Below are 20,337 nucleotides of genomic sequence, written 5' to 3'. Positions count from 1 at the left end.
TATCCGAAAGGGATGGAAATCGGTAGATATGTTGTACAGACAAACAAATAATTACAATTTCAGAAAAACTGGATGGTTTATTCGAGAGAAAGATCTTCACAAACTGACCATGTCAATAACGCGGTGGTCCCCCTCTGGCCCCTATGCAAGTACTTATTCGGTTATTCATCGAACCACCTTCCCAATTCCTTATTATTCCAATCTCGTGTATTGCGCGGAAAGAACGAACACCTGTATCTTTCCGTACGAGCTCTGATTTCCCTTATTTTATTATGGTGATCGTTTCTCCCTATGTAGGTCGGCATCAACAATATATTATCGCATTCGCGGGAGAAAGTTGGTTATTGTAACTTGGTCAGAAGATTCCTCCGCCATGAAAAAAACTTTTGTTTTAATGATGTCCATCCCAAATCCCGTATCATTTCAGTGACTCTCCCCTATTACGCGATATTACAACACGTGCTGCCCTTCTTTTAACTTTCTGGATGTACTCCATCAGTCCTATTTGGTAAGGTTCCACACCATGGAGCAGTATTCCAAAAGAGGACGGAAAAGCTTAGTGTAGGCAGTCTCCTTAGTAGATATGTTACATTTTCTAAGTGTCCTGCCAATAAAACGCAGTCTTTGGTTAGCCTTCCCCCACAACATTGTGTTTCTTCCAATTTAAGTTGTTCGTAATTCCTAGGTATTTTGTTGAGCTTACGGCCTTTAGATTTGACTGATTTATCGTGTAACCGAAGTTAAACGGCCTTTTCGTTGTTTAGGGTCAACTGCCAATTTTCCCACGATACAGATATCTTTTCTGAACCGTTTTGCAATTTGTTTTGATCTTATGATTTTATTAGTCAACCGACAGCGTCATTTGCAAACAACCTATGACAGCTGCTGAGATTGTCTCCCAAATCGTTTATATAGATATGGAACAGCAAAGGGCCCATAAAACTACCTTTAGGAACGCCAGCAGTCACATATATAAGACTATATTCCATAAGCACGAAATTTGACTACAAGCCGCTTGTATGGTACAGTGTCAAAAGCCTTCAGGAAATCCAGAAATACGGAATTTGAAAACCCTTGTCAACAGCACTCAACATTTCTTGGGAGTAAAGAGCTAGTTGTGTGTCAAGAGAACGATGCTTTCTAAATCCATGTTGACTGTGTCAATAGTCCGCTTTCTTCGAGGTAATTCACAATGTTCGAACACACTGTATGTTCCAAAATCCTGCTGCATATCGACATTAATGATATGGGCCTGTAATTAAGTGGACTACTCGTACTACCTTTCTTGATTATTGGTGTGACATGTGCAAGTCTCCACCTCTTTCGTCGAGCGAGCTGTTGTATATGATTGTTAGGTATGGAGCATCAGCATACTCTCTAAGGAACCTAATTGGTACACAGTCCGGACCAGGAGACTTGCTTTTTATTAAGTAATTTAAGTTGTTTCTCTACTCCGAGGATATTTATTTCTACATTACTGATGTTGGCAGCTGTTCTTGATTCCAATTCCGGAATATTTACTTCGTCTTTTGTGGAGGCATTTCGGAAGGCTGTGTTGAGTAACTCTGCTTTGGCAGCATTGTCTTCGTTAGTATCTCCATTGCTATCGTGCAGATATGGCAATGATTGTGTGTTGCCCCTAGCATACTTCACATACGACCAGAATCTCTATTTTCTGCCAGGTTTCGAGAGAAATTTTGGTTGTGGGAACTACTGTAAGCATCCCGCATTGAAGTCCACGCTAAATTTCGAGCTTCTGTTGCAACAGTGTTGTGACATTCTCACTGATATAGTGCCAAATTCTGCCCAACTGGCGAGTTACTTAGCCAAAATTCCGTGATGGTTGTATGGCCCTGCTCATAATGCTCCAAACAGCCGCATCTGTCATCTGGGGAGAGATCCGGCAACATTTCTGGCCTAGGTAGAGTTTAGCAATCACGGAGACAAGTAGTAGAAGCTCTCGCTGTGTGCAGGCGGGCTTTATCATATTTAAAACGTAAGCCCACGATGGTTTGCTACAAAGGGGGCTTTCGGTTGTTTGGGGGGAGGAGACCAGACAGCGAGATAGCGAGATCATCGGTCTCATCGGGTTAGGGAAGGACAAGGAAGAAGTCGACCGTGCCCTTTTAAAGGAACCACCCCGGAATTTGCCTGGAGCGATTTAGGGAAATCACGGGAAACCTAAATCAGGATGGCCGGACGCGGGATTGAAGTGTCGTCCTACCGAATGCGAGTCCAGTGTGTGCCACGAAGGGCAACAAGCTGGGACGTAGAATATCGTCGAAGATACACTGCGCTTACAGCGCGGATGACAAAGGGGTCTTGCTATGTAAAGCAATGCCGCCCCACACCATCACTAGTGGCTGTCGGGTCGTATCGTGGGCGACAGGTTGGTAACCCGCCGCTGTCCAGGGCGTCTCCAGACACGTCATCGGCCTTTAATCTCATTGCCTGGAATAGTCTTCAGTGAAGAATCCCGCTTCGAACTGAATACAGCTTCCAACTGGTCCCCGATGACCACCGAAGACTTGTCATACGCCTCAGACAGAGTTGGGATACTAACCTGACTCGCCCACCATACGGCGCACAACCATTAGTCATGGTCTGGGGTGCCATTTCTCTTCAAAGCAAGATACCTTGGGTTGCCATCCGCGGCAGCCTTTCAGCACAGTGGTTAGTTGTCGATATTCTACGCCTCGTTTTGTTGCCCTTCACGGGAAACCATCCTGAACTTACAGTTAAGCGAGATACAGCCAACCCGCACACGGCTACGGTTTCTACTGCATATCTTCGCTCTTTCCAAACCCTGCCTTGGTAAAGGTCGCCGGATCCCTTCCCAACTGAAGTTTGGAGCATTACAGGCACGACCCTTCAAACATATCTGGATTTTGACGGCCTAGTGCGACAGTTTGACCGAATTTGGCGCAATAGCCTCAGGAGGACATCCAGTAACTACCTATCAATACCAAGCCGAATAACCGCTTGTCTAAGGGACAGAGGTGAGCCAGGACGTTACTAGTTAGCTCAATTTGAAAAGCTCTCTCATGAATCACCCAGTTCTGAAATTGCGATGTACGTGTACTGACAAAGAAATAATTGCATCTACCGATATCCGCCAGACTAATAATTCCTTCGTGGGCGTATTTTCTGTTCTATTTGAGTGTACCCATAAATTTTGACGAAATATATGATGAGTAGGTGCTGTCCCCTTGTTGTCCACAGAGTTTTGCGCCTTTTGCAAGTCCAATTGTCTGGCTCGTTTCTTGTTGTATTTGAAGATGGTCTTGATAATTTTTATTTGCTGAGTTCAGGATCTCTTAACTCCTTGTCTAGCTGCCTCGTTACGTGTCGTTCGAGGATCTTGGGAAAGTTTTCTATGTGACTGCTAGGAGCGATATTCCTCTATAGTTACAGTTGTCTGTTTTGTTAGTGGATAACGGCTGAGGTACGGACGTCTGGGAGTTTCTCGTTAGTACTTATGTGCACGATTATTATATGTATGCGCCTGTGTGTGTCTCCCAGGTAATTTCTGCCACCATCCCTTTTTTTTTTAAATTAATCCCATGAAGAAGGGAATATTCAGAATAAATTAAGATGTGGTAAACAGTTTTCTATTTTTAAGTGAAGAAAACAATAATACTGTTTTTAACATTAAATTTGTATTGTTCGTCGTCTCCAGAAATGAAGTATTTTATTTTCTATGATATACTTCACATTTTCGCATAAAATGTGAGTTTACTACTAATGCCCTAAGTTTCATCCGATTACAACCATAGTTAAAAAAAATTGTGATCGCATAATAGCTTAATTGTGATACAAATGTAAGTAAAATATGCGTCTAACGAGAATCGAACCAGTAAACTCTCGTTCATAAGAGAAGAAAGTCAGCTCTGCTAAAAAGTCCATTTTTTGTAGTTAACATCGTTTAGAAATCTTCAAAGGCTATTTTTAAGAGTTTTCAAATATTTTAGCAGTACATCGTACAGGTTTACGTGGTTGATATCTGGGCGGCACTGAGCTGGAAGTACGTAGAAAATTCCCAAGGGCATGTCTGTAAAGTCCTGCTGTAAAATGAGAAGTTCAATAATATTACAGTAAGTGGAAACACACTGTCTTCATTTAAGGTACATATTGTGCTGTGCACTATACAAAACATGAGCAATATATTTGACGGACGATAGTTGACTTACCTGTTTTACTACATTCTGACAATAATAATCAACAAGTTTCTACAAATGTCAAGCTCATTGTGATTTAATTACCCATACATTCCACAAGTGCTCTTTCCAACTTTTTGACATCGTCTTTAAGAGATCTAAAATTTAGACTTATTCGTCTTTCTCCATTTAAAGTTATGATTCTGGGCTACAGAAAAAAATAGAAGCAGTATGGTTTATTGTGAAGAAATATTTTTAAAAATTAGGTATAAGTACAGTGCTGGGCGAGGTCATCTCCTTATCTGTTGAGAACATTACAAGAAACTTTTTAAGTATATCTAATAGTACTATACATGATCATGGAACAACAGGCAATTGCCGAAGAAATCATGTTCATATGAGGCATTAAAACCAAGCAGCTGCTGCTTCACTCCGAAGACTGGTTTGAGCAGCTCTCCATGCTAATCTATCCTGCGCAACCTTCTTTATCTGCAACCTACTAACATTGCTACTTCAGCCGTGGCTACAACAATTTAGCTTCATACAGGCTGTCCAAAGTAAACTGACCCGAAAAATATGGTATGATCCTCTTTAATGATCACTTAAGATTTCTGTGAATGGACTGTTGACAATGCTGCGCTGTTCTCAAACTGTACGTAGCAATTTTGCCTGAGGGATACCAGGAACAACGCTTTCAATGTTCTGCTGGAGCTCTTCCAGTATGTGTGTATACCTGGCCCTATAATGTTTCACAGGCAACATTCCCATGCAGAGAGATTGCACTACTTCTGCTGATCGTCCGCTTCTCATCGGCACCTCGTGCACATTTTACAGCGCTGTTAGGGTGGCGTATACTTTCTGGAATATCCATACAGTTCTTCAAGTTTATCTACATATGGATTAAGCAGTTTCTGAATATAGCGGTTAGCATTAGCAGTTTGACGAAAGAATCTTGTTACGATGCGGACACAGGGTATTGTACACTTAACACCGAGACGATTATGATGCTAATGTGTTTCAAAGGACTAAACTATTGGGTCATCAATCCCTACATTTCGTGAGAGAAACGCGTAAAAAGGTAAAAAGCGATACAGTGTTGACTTGGCTGCTCGAACTGAACAATCAAGTCAAAAGAGTTTGAAAAAAGACGTGACAGAAGTAACATGATAGGTACAAGAAAATAGAAATAACCCAGACAGCATCTTACTCGAGTGGGTCTAGTAGCACAACTAGATGGGGGGGGGGGGAGGAAGTAACCTGCTGTGTCACATGAGGGAGTACCCGCCGCTGCGGAAGATTTCCCCCCCCCCCAACACCCCCAACACCCTTAACATTCAAAGTGGAGTAGTATTATAGTTTGTCGTAAAATCCGCTCCCCTCAGGAGGTAGGGAGGTAGGCAAGCTGGGAGCGTGTTGCAGATCGCACTGGACAAGAACGTGTGCTACCCTCAAGACTACCGCGGCTCCACTGAGCGGAAATCATGGGAAGTCTCGTGAGGCCAATCTACTACAGCCGAGCTACGACAATTAAGCTTCATAGACGCTGTCCCAAGTAAACTGACCCGAAAAATATGGAATGATCCTCGTCAATTAACATCACGTAAGATTTCTGTGGCATATTTCCGAGAGGCTTGGAAAGCTGTATGCCACACCTTAGTAGACCCTGTAATCGCTCTCAACTTGTTATGGGTCGTGGTAACCTACCATTCCAATTCCTAGAGCCTCAAAATATTGCGTCGAAGTCGTAATCGTAAGTCGGTGCACAGTATTTCGACGTCAAATTAATCCCCTGCAGCAGCGTCTTTAGCTAGACGGTCGGCGTGTTCATTTCCTGGAATGGCTGTGTGGCTCGGAAGAAGACGGCAAGATTGGGTTTAACGTCCCGTCGACCTCGAGGTCATTGGAGACCGAGCACGAGCTCTGATTGCGTAAAGCATGGAGAAGGAAATCGACCGTGCCCATTCAAATGAACCATCCCGGATTTTGCCTCCAGCCATTTCGGGAATCCCGGAAAACCTGAATATGGAAGGGCGGACGTGGGTTTGAACCGTCGTCCTCCCGACTGCGAGAGTCCAGTGTGCTAACCACTGCGCCACTTCGCTCGGTTATGTTGCTCGGTGTCCAGAAGAAGCTAACTGTCTTTCCAGAGGTGTAGAGGTCAATCGGTAGGCCCTGGATGTTTGTGACCTGAAGATTTTTTGGACAGAACAGGGATAACGTAACACCGATCCTGAGATTATGCAAAGGCTCTTCGAAGTACTGATTGTGTGTTTCTAACGCATAATAGCTGAAGAAATGAAAATGTGACGAACCAAAAGTCGTGATTCGACTCCATTTAAGCCACAGACAGGTTGGTTGGTTGGTTGGTTGTTTGAGGTTAAAGGGACCAAACAGCAAGGTCATCAGTCCCTTGTTTCAAATAGACTCCATTCTGCTAACGGGACATCTCAGTATAGTCAGAAAAATAAAACGGATAAAGGGGAAACGTAAAAGGGCAGTCACGTTGTCATTAGTAAAAACAAATGAGGGAAGTTGGCAAGAGAACGAACCCAACACTATGCTGAAACAGCATAGGCAAGACCACCTGTGACTTAAAAAGTACAACTGCTATAATGCAGAAAGTACGTATGGGAATAGAAAAACTAACCAAGCCTTAAAAAGAAGGGGTGAAAACAGAGTAAAAGGGAAAGAAAAGAGGATCCCGGTCAGGGAGGTGAATCGGGAATCTCTGAACACTGCCTACAGTGGGAGACACCCAAACACTCACCGCCCTGCCCCAACACCAGAGGGAGATTAAAAACTTTAAAACTGAGAATAAAAACCACTCTCCCGGAGGAAACCTAGAACCAGAGAGACCATCCGGGAATCGTCAGCCAACATCAAAGGTAAAGTGTGGGGGAGTCTGTACTTAGCACGCAGAGCCAAAAGAAGGGGGCATTCAACCAAAATGTGGGCCACTGACTGGAAGGCTCCACAAGCACATAGCGGGGGTGGCTCATCACGCAAAAGGAAACCATGGGTCAGCCTGGTATGGCCAATGCGGAGACGACACAGTGTGGTCGAGTCCTTGCGGGAGAGGCTAAAGGAAGAACGCCATGGGCCTGTATTCACCTTAATGGCACGAAGTTTATTAGACAGTGGAGTAGCCTCCCAAGAATTGGCCCATGACTGTGCAAAGTGGGATTTGATGTGAAGCCGTAAATCCGCTGCAGGAGGGGTTACAGAAAACGGGGGGTAAGTAACTGCTCCCCCAGCCAAACGATCAGCGAGCTCATTACCCGGGATACCCACATAAGCCACAGACAGAAAACACGTGGAAGTCCGTCTCGACGCCTTAACCTCAGCATTAAAAAGTTTGCAGGGATATCTCTTTGGTGCTTTGACACGACGATATCTTAACTCCCACTATCACAGATAAAAGGCACTGAAATTTCGTCGGATTTTGTTTCAGGCTTTGCTTCAATCGAGCCATATTTTCTGGAGTTCGAGTTCTCTTCTGATAATTACGCTTCTCATTCGTTACAGAGGTCGTTTCGCGTCATTCTGCCACAGTTTCGCTCTGCATATTTTGGAGATTTTACAAAAACAATTGCAGTCAAAATGTTGTGGAAACAGATACCCACATGTTTTCCAATAATTATGCTTTCCGTAACATACTACAATGAACGCGCGCCATTTTGTCGTTATTCGCCTGTTCCTCTCTCACACGCGTAAAATGACACACTGGAAAGAGCATGCGGGATATGCACACGCATAACCCTGTAGAGGCAATCTGTATCACTGTTTCTGTGATGGGCAGTTATGCTCATTAACGATATTCACCGGGCCACTTATTTTTTCCATTGTCTGAGAAAGGGCCCTTCGTGTAACTTCAATGGAGTATGTAAATCAACGTCAACAGGTAGAAGAGAGGTTCGCTATTTAAGGAACCATTACAGTTACTAACATTTACAAAACCATAGGAAGGGGTAAGTGAGAATGTTCGGACCAAGAGACTTCTGTTCTCCAAAACACTGCTCCTAGCTGCTTAAAGCACGGAAATACTATGCGAGAATATGGAAGCTCACTCTGGGGGCAGGTATTCTCGAACTCTTTAGACCTAAAAGCACCTTATTGAATGATTTTTATGGAACTTTGGGTCACAGTTGGTATATTTTAATTAACGGTTTCAGGCGGTATGGAATCACTAAAAACATTTTAGGAAATCTCAGGACAGCAGGCACTATTTATATAATGCACGTAACATAAAGAAGTTTCAAAACTTTAATTTTAAGACAAAAATTATTGCTTCTATTATGATGGAATGTAATTATTAATTTAATATACTTATTATTTTACTCATGGCTGTAATTTTCAGCAACTGTAGTGTTTCAGGATACATTGCAGTCATCAGTTGTAAATAAATTTTATTATCTTCACCAATTTCGAGAAATTAATTTGTCACCTTCTGAAGCTTAGGTTAGCAGACAGCCAGTATCTTTTTCATATAAGGACAATGCCATGGTACGTTCAGAAAAATACATATTGTATGTTATTTTAAACACTGTTTGCCAATTTACAGTGTTAAAAATAATCTCATGCTATGTACACTTGTGAACATACCGTGGCATTGTCCTATGAACAAGATATTGACTGACTACCAAACTAAGCTTCTGCAGAGAGACTAATTTGTCGAAACCAGTAAAGACAATAAAATTTATTTGACAAATTTATCCTGATAAACCTTACTATACGCAAGAGTAAGCTCAGTATAAAAATTACGTAAAAGAAATATAATTCTCGGTGCGATTTTTCGCAGAGAATTATACTGGAAACTTTACATGGGGGAGGGAGGGAGGGAGGTAGGAGAGAGTGATCTTGACAGCACAATATCAGGGAATGGAATGCAAGTGAAACAGCCCACCTGCCTATGCTATGCCATCTGATTATCTGTTCCTAAGACACCATTCACAAAAATGTCGTTGCCAACAACATCGTCAAATCAGCTCGAATGCTCTGATTTTTATATGAACAACTTAAGTTCCTGACTCAACATGCGTCTATATTATCTACGAAGGGAAAGGAACTTCGTGGACGACAGATTCTAGCCCATGCGATACTTTTTCTTGTTTACCTTGGTAGGTGGTAGCGAAACTTTTCCGCTTAGCTGACTTTTCTTGGTGTTCGATTATAATCAGGTGAATATTTGACAACCGTAGGATTTTCTGTTTTCTTGCCAACGCTGAATGTGACTGTTGCCAAGCAGTGTCGTGATTCGGTTCACATGTTTACTGTTTTGCCCCACATCGAGTTGGCTCTGCTTGTTTCAAGGTCTGAGGAAGGCAATCGCGTACCATCTTCAACAGGGCTACATTAAAATTCTGTCTTCCTCACACACACGTATGACTCTTTTGACTTACACTACATTATTCACCAGAACTGTACACAGATACAGAGGCACGTATCTTCCAAATGCACTGAAAACTCAGGGCTATAAATACTTTAAGTACAAAAAGTTTTAAAAACTTGCTGAAAAATATACGTAAATAAGGCCAAGCCAACTTATTAGTTGTTACATCTGATTAACAGTTCTTAGATAGCATCAATTATGTATTTTCAAAGAAAAAACAAAAATACTACCGAACTGTCTACATCTACACAGCGTATCACTGGTAATTCCATATCTCTTGATGAACTTGTTACTTCATTCCAGGATGTTGTTTGAGTGTACCTATTGCCTGTACGCTTGTCTGTGTATGTTAAGAGGTGTTTACCTTACTGACGCGTGTAGAAATTCGGGAAAGAAAGATGAACTGAATTTAAATATGCCGGACGGTGAAACTATGATTTCTTTTACTATCTTCCACTATACCTTACAAAAATCTCAATCGCAGTCTCGTTCTGGCAAACTCTTCACAAATTGTGAAACTTCTGGAAACATTCATTTCCACTGCACCTCCCTCCCTCTGTTTTTGTGGTTACACAGAGGTATCTGGCGTACTGAGAAAGTATTGATTACCACTGACGATGTAATTACACAATACGAGTATCTCCCATTTGCTGGTTTAGGATTCGGTGCCAGTCAGTTAAAAGTGCAATCTCTCTCTCTCTCTCTCTCTTCCAGTACTGTGGAAGCATTTTCTCAGGACATGATCTCTAAAAAACACTGCTTTTTCATGAACGGTAAAAACAGACAATGGTCTATTGAGCTATCCACTGGTACAATGTTAAGTTCTTAAGCTTTAACACTTTGAGAAGACCATTTGTTTTAACACACTGTCTGGTCACAGAGTTATATTTCCAGACCAAGTGTAAAAGCCACATCCCTAGCTATCATGGAACAGTGTTCTGAAAATAGGTACTGAGAATTATGTTCTGTACTATGGAGTGTTGATTTGACTTATTTTAATACGTGTAATTTAATCTTATTTCTCATTACACTTTTAACATAGGCGCATTTAATGGAGGATACTTGTTAGAGTGCATAATATTTACAGTACGTGTGCGCGCGCGACATGAGCAAGACACGTTAAATATAAATTCGATTTAGCGCTTCGAGTTTTTGTTTTAGTTACTGGCTATGCTGTCGTATATCGTTCTCTCTCCTGTAAAAGCAGACAAAGATGAAATGGAGATATCTGACTGCCTTGAGTGCTTTTTTACTGGTGTTTCACTGACAATCACTTCCTCATCTCAGAAATCTTTACCTGTTTCGAAAAATATTTTCAGAGCACAGTACATGAAAAAAAAGCACAGTAAAACAGTCGTACATGCAGAAGTCACGCAAAATCTGTTTTAACTATTGAGTATATACTTAATTTCAATTTTTTGCTTTCGGAAGTATGTGGAACAAGTCAATAAGTATAACATAAAAAACATTGGAATTAATACTCAGTGCCCTGATTGGACTGTCATAATAGGTGATTACATTACAGTACACCGGAACTGCTGCTATTAACAGAATTAATACACTGTCAGAATGAAACAGTTACGCACTTTTAATAAAATTATCACACACAAAATACGTTATCTTGACTAAGTGCTGTCAAAACTGAAATCTAACAGACACCTAAGTTGGTCTCTCAGTCCCAGTAACGACATTCGTCTCTAGAGCAGTCTTTCAAACTGTTTAAACTGTCCTTTATCTGAAACGAAGTTTTTAATGGTTGCCGGGAATTTATTGACTGTGTGTTCCTGAATAATGAACCCCTTTTTGGACCAAGGTAATAGTTCTTTACGTAGGTTTGTTCTTATTCTTAGTGTTGATACTATGCATTGAGCTACTAGTTGGAAATAAGAGGTATATTACTTGCAACAAATTTCGTTAAGGAATAAATGTACTGAGAAGCAATTGTTAGAATACGAAGTTCCTTGAACAGGTTTTCTCGTAGCACGTACAATTTAGAAGCGGCAGCTGTTTCAGTACTACAACTGCAGTAGAGCACTTTTTTTTTTACATACCGGGTGCAGTAAACTTAATATCCAAGACAACGTATTCCAACAAAGAAATGGGTAGTAAACCTTATTTGAATTAAGATTATTTTAACGAAAAGCTAGTGATTACGAAAATCAAACATTTAAGTCAAATGACGTAGAGACCGTACTGATTTCCTGTCTACAAACTGACCTTTCCGTGATAAATGCTGCCACTATTGCAGATATGAATCTCTTCAATTAGCACTACTAACAGGAAAAACCACAATAATATTTGAGAGAGACCAGACAAAGAAGCGTACGTGACGTCTTGGAGCCAGTGGATCATTCGTATTTTGAGAAAACTGCGCTTATACTGCTGACGGAGACCGAATGACCGCATCAGTATTTTCGTTTACAGTCGGCTCTAATCTGAAGCGGCGCCCAAGTCAACCTTTTTTCTGGCAACATCCGACTCAAAGGCGATACTGCCACTGAACTAATGAACGCACTGCCACGAAGTTTGTCGGAACCTGTGTTTTATTTATAATAAACGGAAGGTGGAATGGTGCACTATTTGTGCCGTAGACGAACACTGCAGAGGATTGTGGAGAAGTGGAACACAAAAACGAAAATACGTGTTTATAAAACAGTACAGTGTTCCCTCAGGAGCTCTCAAGTGCAATGGTCTTCGAAGATGTGAGATAAATTTTGAATCTTTGGATTAGTGAGCTTAGTGCAAGTATATTCACGTATGGTTACGGAGGCCTTTAATTCAACTAGTTAATTTGTGGCTTTTTAAAATGCGTCTGCTGAGAGTAACAGGATTAGAAAAGAGTTTAACAAACGCCTACGAACTCAAGAATAAAGCAATATCAAGTCAATGTTTGCTACATTTTTAAACAAGTTCGGCTAAGCGTTAGAAATATTTGTTCGTAACAAACTTGCTGACTGCGAATGTATGTTCATCCAGATAGTCAAATATTTGGTTCTTTAAACAACACACTATATCTGTATACCACATGAGCCTATTTAAACCAAAATATCGAAATGTTTATGCCTTTTACATGATGCTGGCAATTACTGAAATATATATTAGAAGTGGTTTAAATCTTCGACCAAAGGCAGCTTTCTCTTTCTAAAGCACACTAACAGGCTTTAAATTACAATTTATAAATGCGTGAAGATGAGTTTAAAAGTCGACGTTTCTAGCTGCAATGCGGGCAGAGAAATCTACAGCCCATATACAAAAACTTTTTCATAGAGCTCACAGAAACCTTTACTACCTTTCCCTGCAGCCGAACTTCACCGCTTCACCACGATTACCGGACTAGCTGTTTTTCCCGAGTTCATCTACGGAAACATCCGCGATTTCCTGAATTATTTAAAACAAGTCGCCAACCTGACACTAACTCTGCCCCTACTCTCATCGGAAGACAGACCTTGACTGTGCCGCACATCGATTCTGTAGTCCTGACGTCCCTCAGATAGCGCAGCTCACCACATTTAGGTTCAAATGGCTCTGAGCACTACGGGACTCAACTGCTAAGGTCATTAGTCCCCTAGAACTTAGAACTAGTTAAACCTAACTAACCTAAGGACATCACAAACATCCATGCCCGAGGCAGGATTCGAACCTGCGACCGTAGCTGTCTTGGGGTTCCAGACTGCAGCCACATTTAGGTATATAGTGTTTCAGAGCCTCCGATTAAAATCTCTATGTGAAATGGGGGACGCGGAAGGTGGGAATGCGTATCGTGGTAAACACTTCGTTCCACGTGGCCTTTTACAACTTCGTTAGTTCCTGTGTAAAGGTGTCAACAGCACCGCAAATACATTGCCACTTCCAAAGAACGGAAGACGTGTGTTAGCGATTCGACTTTAATGTCTGCATCTTTTCTAGACGCATTTGAAGTAAAACACCATAGCCTCGGATGATATGTACTATACAACTGCATAGTAATTTGAAATGTAGACCATTACTTTTAACTTACTGAAAGGAAACTAAGTTAATAATACTGAACTGGCACAAGTCAGCGGGAATTTAGGAACCGCAGTAAATAATCTCCCACTGTTTGAAGGTATCATCTGCAATCAATACTAAATGTTTGGGATAAAACTTTTCGACACGGAGCAGAGGCACGGACAAGGAATCAACATTCCTCAGAACAGTTCAGCATGTACCGCTACACTGCCTCTTGACTAAGCCCAAGTGTTGCTCAATAGGGATCGTGTCCCGTGAACTGGAAGGCGGTGATAAGTCTGCAGGTGGTAACATTTCTGAAACTGCTTGCAGATCTTTGTATCTTGAAGTGTCAAAATTACTGTGCGTTAACAGAGGGCACAATTTTTGTCGCGCAGCTACCGTGACACTCCCTTCCCTGCCTCCCTGGCATTTAAAAAAAGAAATACTTTAAAGACACTTCTGACCAGAACGTCAACGATCAACTCTCCCAGTATCGATAATTTGACGATTTGATTGGTCAAAAATATATGAAGAGAACACACTGATTAATCTTAATTAACTCAGATATGCAGTCTTAATACACGGTATTAAAAACCTTTACCTCTTTGTAAGACTAATCAAAACATTTAAAAGATTCACTGCTCCTAGCCTAAGGAAAGCCGGCAGCTGGGGGGGAACAAATTTGCTGTATTATAATGGCTTCGTGATGATGGCTTACTAATGTGGGAATAGCAACTGCTTCAGTGCAACATATTCGAAGTGGCTTCACTAGTTTTGAAATAGTTATTGTGATACGACCCTTTTCGTTTTCTGTATTGCCGTACAGTCTCTTGTGTTGTCCTCTGAGCAAAATTTCACGGCTCCATGAACGGATAAATAAAATAACTTATTCTTCAACAGTCTTTCAAATTTCAGACTCTACGACTATACAATATGTACATGTTACGTAGCAGCCTCCCTCGCATTTTTCGTAGTTTGTGTACGACGTATGCGCGTAATATGGATCAATACAATCACAAGAGACTATCATAGAGTATAAGATTTCTAAATTTACCTTTAAGTGTTAATTTATATGCTAGAAAGTGCGTTAAATATGGAAAAGCGCGTTTAAATACGGCGCAAATGTACACATTAAGTTCACTACAGGACAGTATTACCATTACCTTTGGCATTCGCTGAGTTCGCCAACTCTCAACTAGATTACCACCTTTCAAGCGAACCCAGCTCTCGATGAGTGCTACAGAGGGGGGTCCAATAACACACACTAGCCAGCAAATACACTGCACATATTTATAAATAAGATTTGTCTTGCAACAGCGAACCGAATCGATAGTAAAAACAGTAATATATATACACACACCTCAGTAACTACTTTGTTTACAATTTCATACGCTTCCAGAGGCTACAGATCACAAATGAAGATCCGCTACGCTCTCATTTGGTCAAAGTTTCGAAATCGTATACTGCTGTAAGAGCTAACCTGTAATTACGCTAAAACCGGTGGGAGATGTTCCCGATAGCACCTCGTATTTTCTACAACGAGAAACGCCTGCTCTGGTGGGACGCCACCGATTAAAATACGGTACCGATTACCCAGTCAGCTGCCCAGTAATGCAGCGACCACCATCTAATTGGGCACAGTAACCGGCGTCGGGGACAAGAAAGCCTTACCTGGCTATTCGGGCGGTCCGTCGGGTGACGCTGCGGTTCGGTTGCCATGACAACCCAGTGGCAGCCAAGGCCGGGGCGGTCCGCCGGCCGCACAAGTCCCGCAGCCTGCTCGGTGACGTCACGACCTCCATGCCACTGTTTACACCTGCACTGCCACATTCACAGTGTGTGGTTCTACATGGGGCAGCATCCCCTCGAAACGGAAAGGTACGGGTTGCAGACTGTGGGTGTGGAGTGCCCGTGTGGACAGGCAGCAAGTCTCCTCAGCTTTTCATTCCGCCATTCTCAATTCGCGATCAGAGGATTTCTAAACGGAGACGCAGTATGGAAGCCGCGTAACAGCCATTGTTGACATTCCCCGACCGTGGCGCGGCGCGTACTGAGCTGCGCGCCGGCGGCTGCCCAAGGCAGACCGGCGATTTTTAGACCAACCTCCGCGCATGACGTCATGGCGAGGAGTGGGGAGAGGAGCGAAGGAGGGGGGGCCCGCCGCTTCCACGGCCCAGCCGTACTCACCCTGCTGTCACTCGTAAGGCGCGCCGAGCACAGCTGCTGCCACGTCGTAGGCGTGGAAAAGAATCGTAACCCATTTACTGACTTGCTTTTCCCCACCACGACTGTCTGCCGCTAGTGAGCAACGTCCGAAAAATCGGCGCCGACATTGTGAGCATCGCTTAATAACGCTCGAGTCAGAGCACTTAATTTCGATTTCTGGCCCGGCCTTATATTTGCGTATATACAGGGTGTTTCAAAAATGACCGGTATATTTGAAACGGCAATAAAAACTAAACGAGCAGCGATAGAAATACACTGTTTGTTGCAATATGCTTGGGACAACAGTACATTTTCAGGCAGACAAACTTTCGAAATTACAGTAGTTACAATTTTCAACAACAGATGGCGCTGCGGTCTGGGAAACTCTATAGTACGATATTTTCCACATATCCACCATGCGTAGCAATAATATGGCGTAGTCTCTGAATGAAATTACCCGAAACTTTTGACAACGTGTCTGGCGGAATGGCTTCACATGCAGATGAGATGTACTGCTTAAGCTGTTCAATTGTTTCTGGATTCTGGCGGTACACCTGGTCTTTCAAGTGTCCCCACAGAACGAAGTCACAGGGGTTCATGTCTGGCGAATAGGGAGGCCAATCCACGCCGCCTCCTGTATGTTTCGGATAGCCCAAAGCAATCACACGTTCATCGAAATATTCATTCAGGAAATTAAAGACGTCGGCCGTGCGATGTGGCCGGGCACCATCTTGCATAAACCACGAGGTGTTCGCAGTGTCGTCTAAGGCAGTTTGTACCGCCACAAATTCACGAAGAATGTCCAGATAGCGTGATGCAGTAATCGTTTCGGATCTGAAAAATGGGCCAATGATTCCTTTGGAAGAAATGGCGGCCCAGACCAGTACTTTTTGAGGATGCAGGGACGATGGGACTGCAACATGGGGCTTTTCGGTTCCCCATATGCACCAGTTCTGTTTATTGACGAAGCCGTCCAGGTAAAAATAAGCTTCGTCAGTAAACGAAATGCTGCCCACATGCATATCTCCGTCATCAATCCTGTGCACTATATCGTTAGCGAATGTCTCTCGTGCAGCAATGGTAGCGGCGCTGAGGGGTTGCCGCGTTTGAATTTTGTATGGACAGAGGTGTAAACTCTGGCGCATGAGACGATACGTGGACGTTGGCGTCATTTGGACCGCAGCTGCAACACGGCGAACGGAAACCCGAGGCCGCTGTTGGATCACCTGCTGCACTAGCTGCGCGTTGCCCTCTGTGGTTGCCGTACGCGGTCGCCCTACCTTTCCAGCACGTTCATCCGTCACGTTCCCAGTCCGTTGAAATTTTTCAAACAGATCCTTTATTGTATCGCTTTTCGGTCCTTTGGTTACATTAAACCTCCGTTGAAAACTTCGTCTTGTTGCAACAACACTGTGTTCTAGGCGGTGGAATTCCAACACCAGAAAAATCCTCTGTTCTAAGGAATAAACCATGTTGTCTACAGCACACTTGCACGTTGTGAACAGCACATGCTTACAGCAGAAAGACGACGTACAGAATGGCGCACCCACAGACTGCGTTGTCTTCTATATCTTTCACATCACTTGCAGCGCCATCTGTTGTTGAAAATTGTAACTACTGTAATTTCGAAAGTTTGTCCGCCTGAAAATGTACTGTTGTCCCAAGCATATTGCAACAAACGGTGTATTTCTATCGCTGCTCGTTTAGTTTTTATTGCCGTTTCAAATATACCGGTCATTTTTGAAACACCCTGTATATGAAGACAGTAACTGTTCTCGAAAGAACAGATTACTGTTGTTGACCGTGCAGCTTTTCCCTGGAATAAATGATGACTAACTGAAACCCTCAGCTGCCGACAGGTGTTAATGATATACCTCGATGTGGACAGATGAAAATGTGTGCCCCGACCGGGACTCGAACCCGGGATCTCCTGCTTACATGGCAGACGCTCTATCTAGCTTAGCCAACGAGGACACAGATGAATAGCGCGACTGCAGGGACTTATCTCTTGCACGCTTCCCGTGAGACTCCCATTCTCAACTGTCCACAATTCTACAAATGTAATGTAGCTTATAGACATTTGCACGGTCAACAACAGTAATCTGTTCATTCGAGAACAGTTACTGTCTTCATATATATATAGGCTACCCAGCCATTGACCTTCGTCTGTGCGAATGCGCACAGGTTGCCCAGACGGGAATCGCCAAAACGTGCGCGAGTAACGAGTGAATGGGCAAATGTCTATAAGGTACATTTCATTTGTAGAATTGTGGACAGTTGGGAATGTGAGTCTCGCGCGAAGCGTGCAAGGGATAAGTCCCTGCTGTCGCGCTATTCATCTGTGTCCTCGGTGGCTCAGATGGATAGAGCGTCTGCCATGTAAGCAGGAGATCCCAGGTTCGATTCCCGATTGGGGCACACATTTTCATCTGTCTACATCGAGGTATATCATCAACACCTGTCGGCAGCTGGGGGTTTCAGTTAGTCATCATTTATATATTTACGTTGCTGCACCAACCGTTGTTAAGAATTAGGTACAGAGTGGTACTTGATGATTGTTTAGTCTGCACACGGAAGTACTGGACTGTTGAAACTTTCTCACTAGCAAACTGAAGCGAACTGTTGCACAATAAAATTTCGAAGCAGTAATCGGGAGGGTTTAGTCCTATCCCCCCCAGTTGGGTCATCTCGATATAAATTTTCCGTACTTCGTATCACCACTCATAACAAAAACAACAGTTATTTCGTGTGGCTCACTGGCCTCGCATGACTATACATCTATTAACTGGACGTCACTTCAGCGACTTGTGCGTCCCATAGTAATCGTACAGCGGAAAGGAGTTCAAAGTTTAAAGTGGACTGTGAACCGTGTGTCATTCCTGATCAAGCTTCACATCGTTGAGACGTGAAACCTAGGTTAAAGGCAGAATGAAATTTTTCTCGATCCCACCGGCATTCGGTCCCCCAACCTTTCGGTCTCCGTGCAGGGGCAGGCCCGACAAGACTTATAAAGTGAACAACCTTCTAACCTTTTGAGGGTGGGATGGTGACGGTCCGTGGCAGCCAGTGGATAAGAAATAAAAATACGGTTAGCCTCTACCACTGTAGTTTAAATTTCTAACTACAACTAGTTTCCATCTTTAGGCGCCTAACCTGCCAGACGAAAAATAGTAACTATTCGACATTAACGTAAAATCCACTTAATAACAGGCGCAATAAAAAATCAGTCATGTGGATAATTTAAAGCTTCTGATGAGGTCGTCTTCCGAAACTAGTTCTGAAGTGAACAAATTAAATTACATTGGCAGAGTTCGTAATATTTTTATTTGTTTAACATTTGAAATGGCGTGGAAATGTCGAAAAATAGTTGATTTTGTAAAAGAAAATAGTTCTGTCTAGTTTTAGTAGAAGGAAGAAAGATTAGGGTTTAACGTCCCGTGGTCATTGGGGACGGAACACAAGGTCAGGTTGGGGAAGAACATAGACCGAACCATTTCAAAGGAGCCATTCCAGGTTATAACGGAAAACCTCGACCTGCATGGCTGGCCGTGGATTTGAAATTCGCCCCTCGCAAAAACAAAACCACTGGGCCACGTCTCTCCATAAATTTTAGTAGAATCTTGCAAAAATGCTACATATTTATTAAAGTTTACCACCTGAAAATATATATATAAGTGTGTGTGTTGTAAAAAACCACACGTACAGAATTTTAGTGTCTAGTGAGGATAAAAGGATACATTTTCACGTGCCGAAACCATGACAGGTGCACCGTTTCCCCATTAGGGGTCCATTAAGTGATGTTCAGAACTGTCGCATGAAGAATACTCTTTAGAGATGAAACTTCCTGCCAGATTAAAACTGTGTGCCGGACCGAGACTCGAACTCGGGACCTATCTTTGGCTGGCAAGTGCTCTACCATTTGAGCTACCCAAGCACGACTCACGCCCCGTCTTCACAGCTTTACTTCCGCCAGAAAGTAGGAGAAGAGGGCTGCGCGCTCTCTGTAATAAAAAAAATGAGTCAAGGAATCAACGATCAACTTGAACGGATGTCTTGTGACGTCTGCCCAGATCAAAAGCAACAAACTATATCGAACAAAATGAAAAAAAGGATAGGAGCAAAAAATAAAAAAAAGATGGTAGAGCACTTGCCCGCGAAAGGCAAAGGTCCCGAGTTCGAGTCTCGGTCCGGCACACATTTTTAATCTCTCAGGAAGTTTCATATCAGTGCACACTCCGCTGCAGAGTGAAAATCTCATTCTGGATTCTATAGAGATGTTGCTCACCTCTTTCTGTGGGAGGAGATAAGGATCCGCCGTTATCATTAGCACGCAGATGTCAGTCGTATATTTAGTTTATTACTCGTTCGCAATTTACAAAGGCAATCGTCACATAACGTATAAACTAAAAGATTCTTACATCTCTACTGAGTTACAATATTCCCTACACATGTTCTTATTATAATATACAACATTATAAATATTCTGGAGGCACTCTATGACCGAGTCGGAGAGTCTGTGTATGTCCATGAGATTACCCTCACGGTCCTGCGCTTCACACACAAGTCAATGATCCGTCGATTGGATTTCACCACACTCATATTAGGGAATATCTGATA

General features: G+C 42.7%; 1 protein-coding gene across 2 annotated transcripts in view; it reads right to left on the bottom strand.

Moving 5' to 3' along the window:
* The window catches only part of LOC124556841, a 594,435-nt gene extending 578,868 nt beyond the window's left edge, over positions 1-15,567 (bottom strand). For both annotated transcript variants that reach the window (XM_047130858.1, XM_047130859.1), the window contains exon 1: positions 15,187-15,567. In XM_047130858.1, coding sequence (XP_046986814.1) covers positions 15,187-15,317 — 131 coding nt within the window. In that variant the 5' untranslated portion in view covers positions 15,318-15,567. The remainder of the gene's footprint in view (positions 1-15,186) is intronic.
* Positions 15,568-20,337: the final 4,770 nt, after the last annotated feature.

This window comes from Schistocerca americana, chromosome X (genome assembly GCF_021461395.2).
Source record: "Schistocerca americana isolate TAMUIC-IGC-003095 chromosome X, iqSchAmer2.1, whole genome shotgun sequence".
NCBI lineage: Eukaryota > Metazoa > Arthropoda > Insecta > Orthoptera > Acrididae > Schistocerca > Schistocerca americana.
The sequence above is the reverse complement of the archived record's forward strand: the minus strand, read 5'-3'. Positions and strand labels throughout refer to the sequence as shown.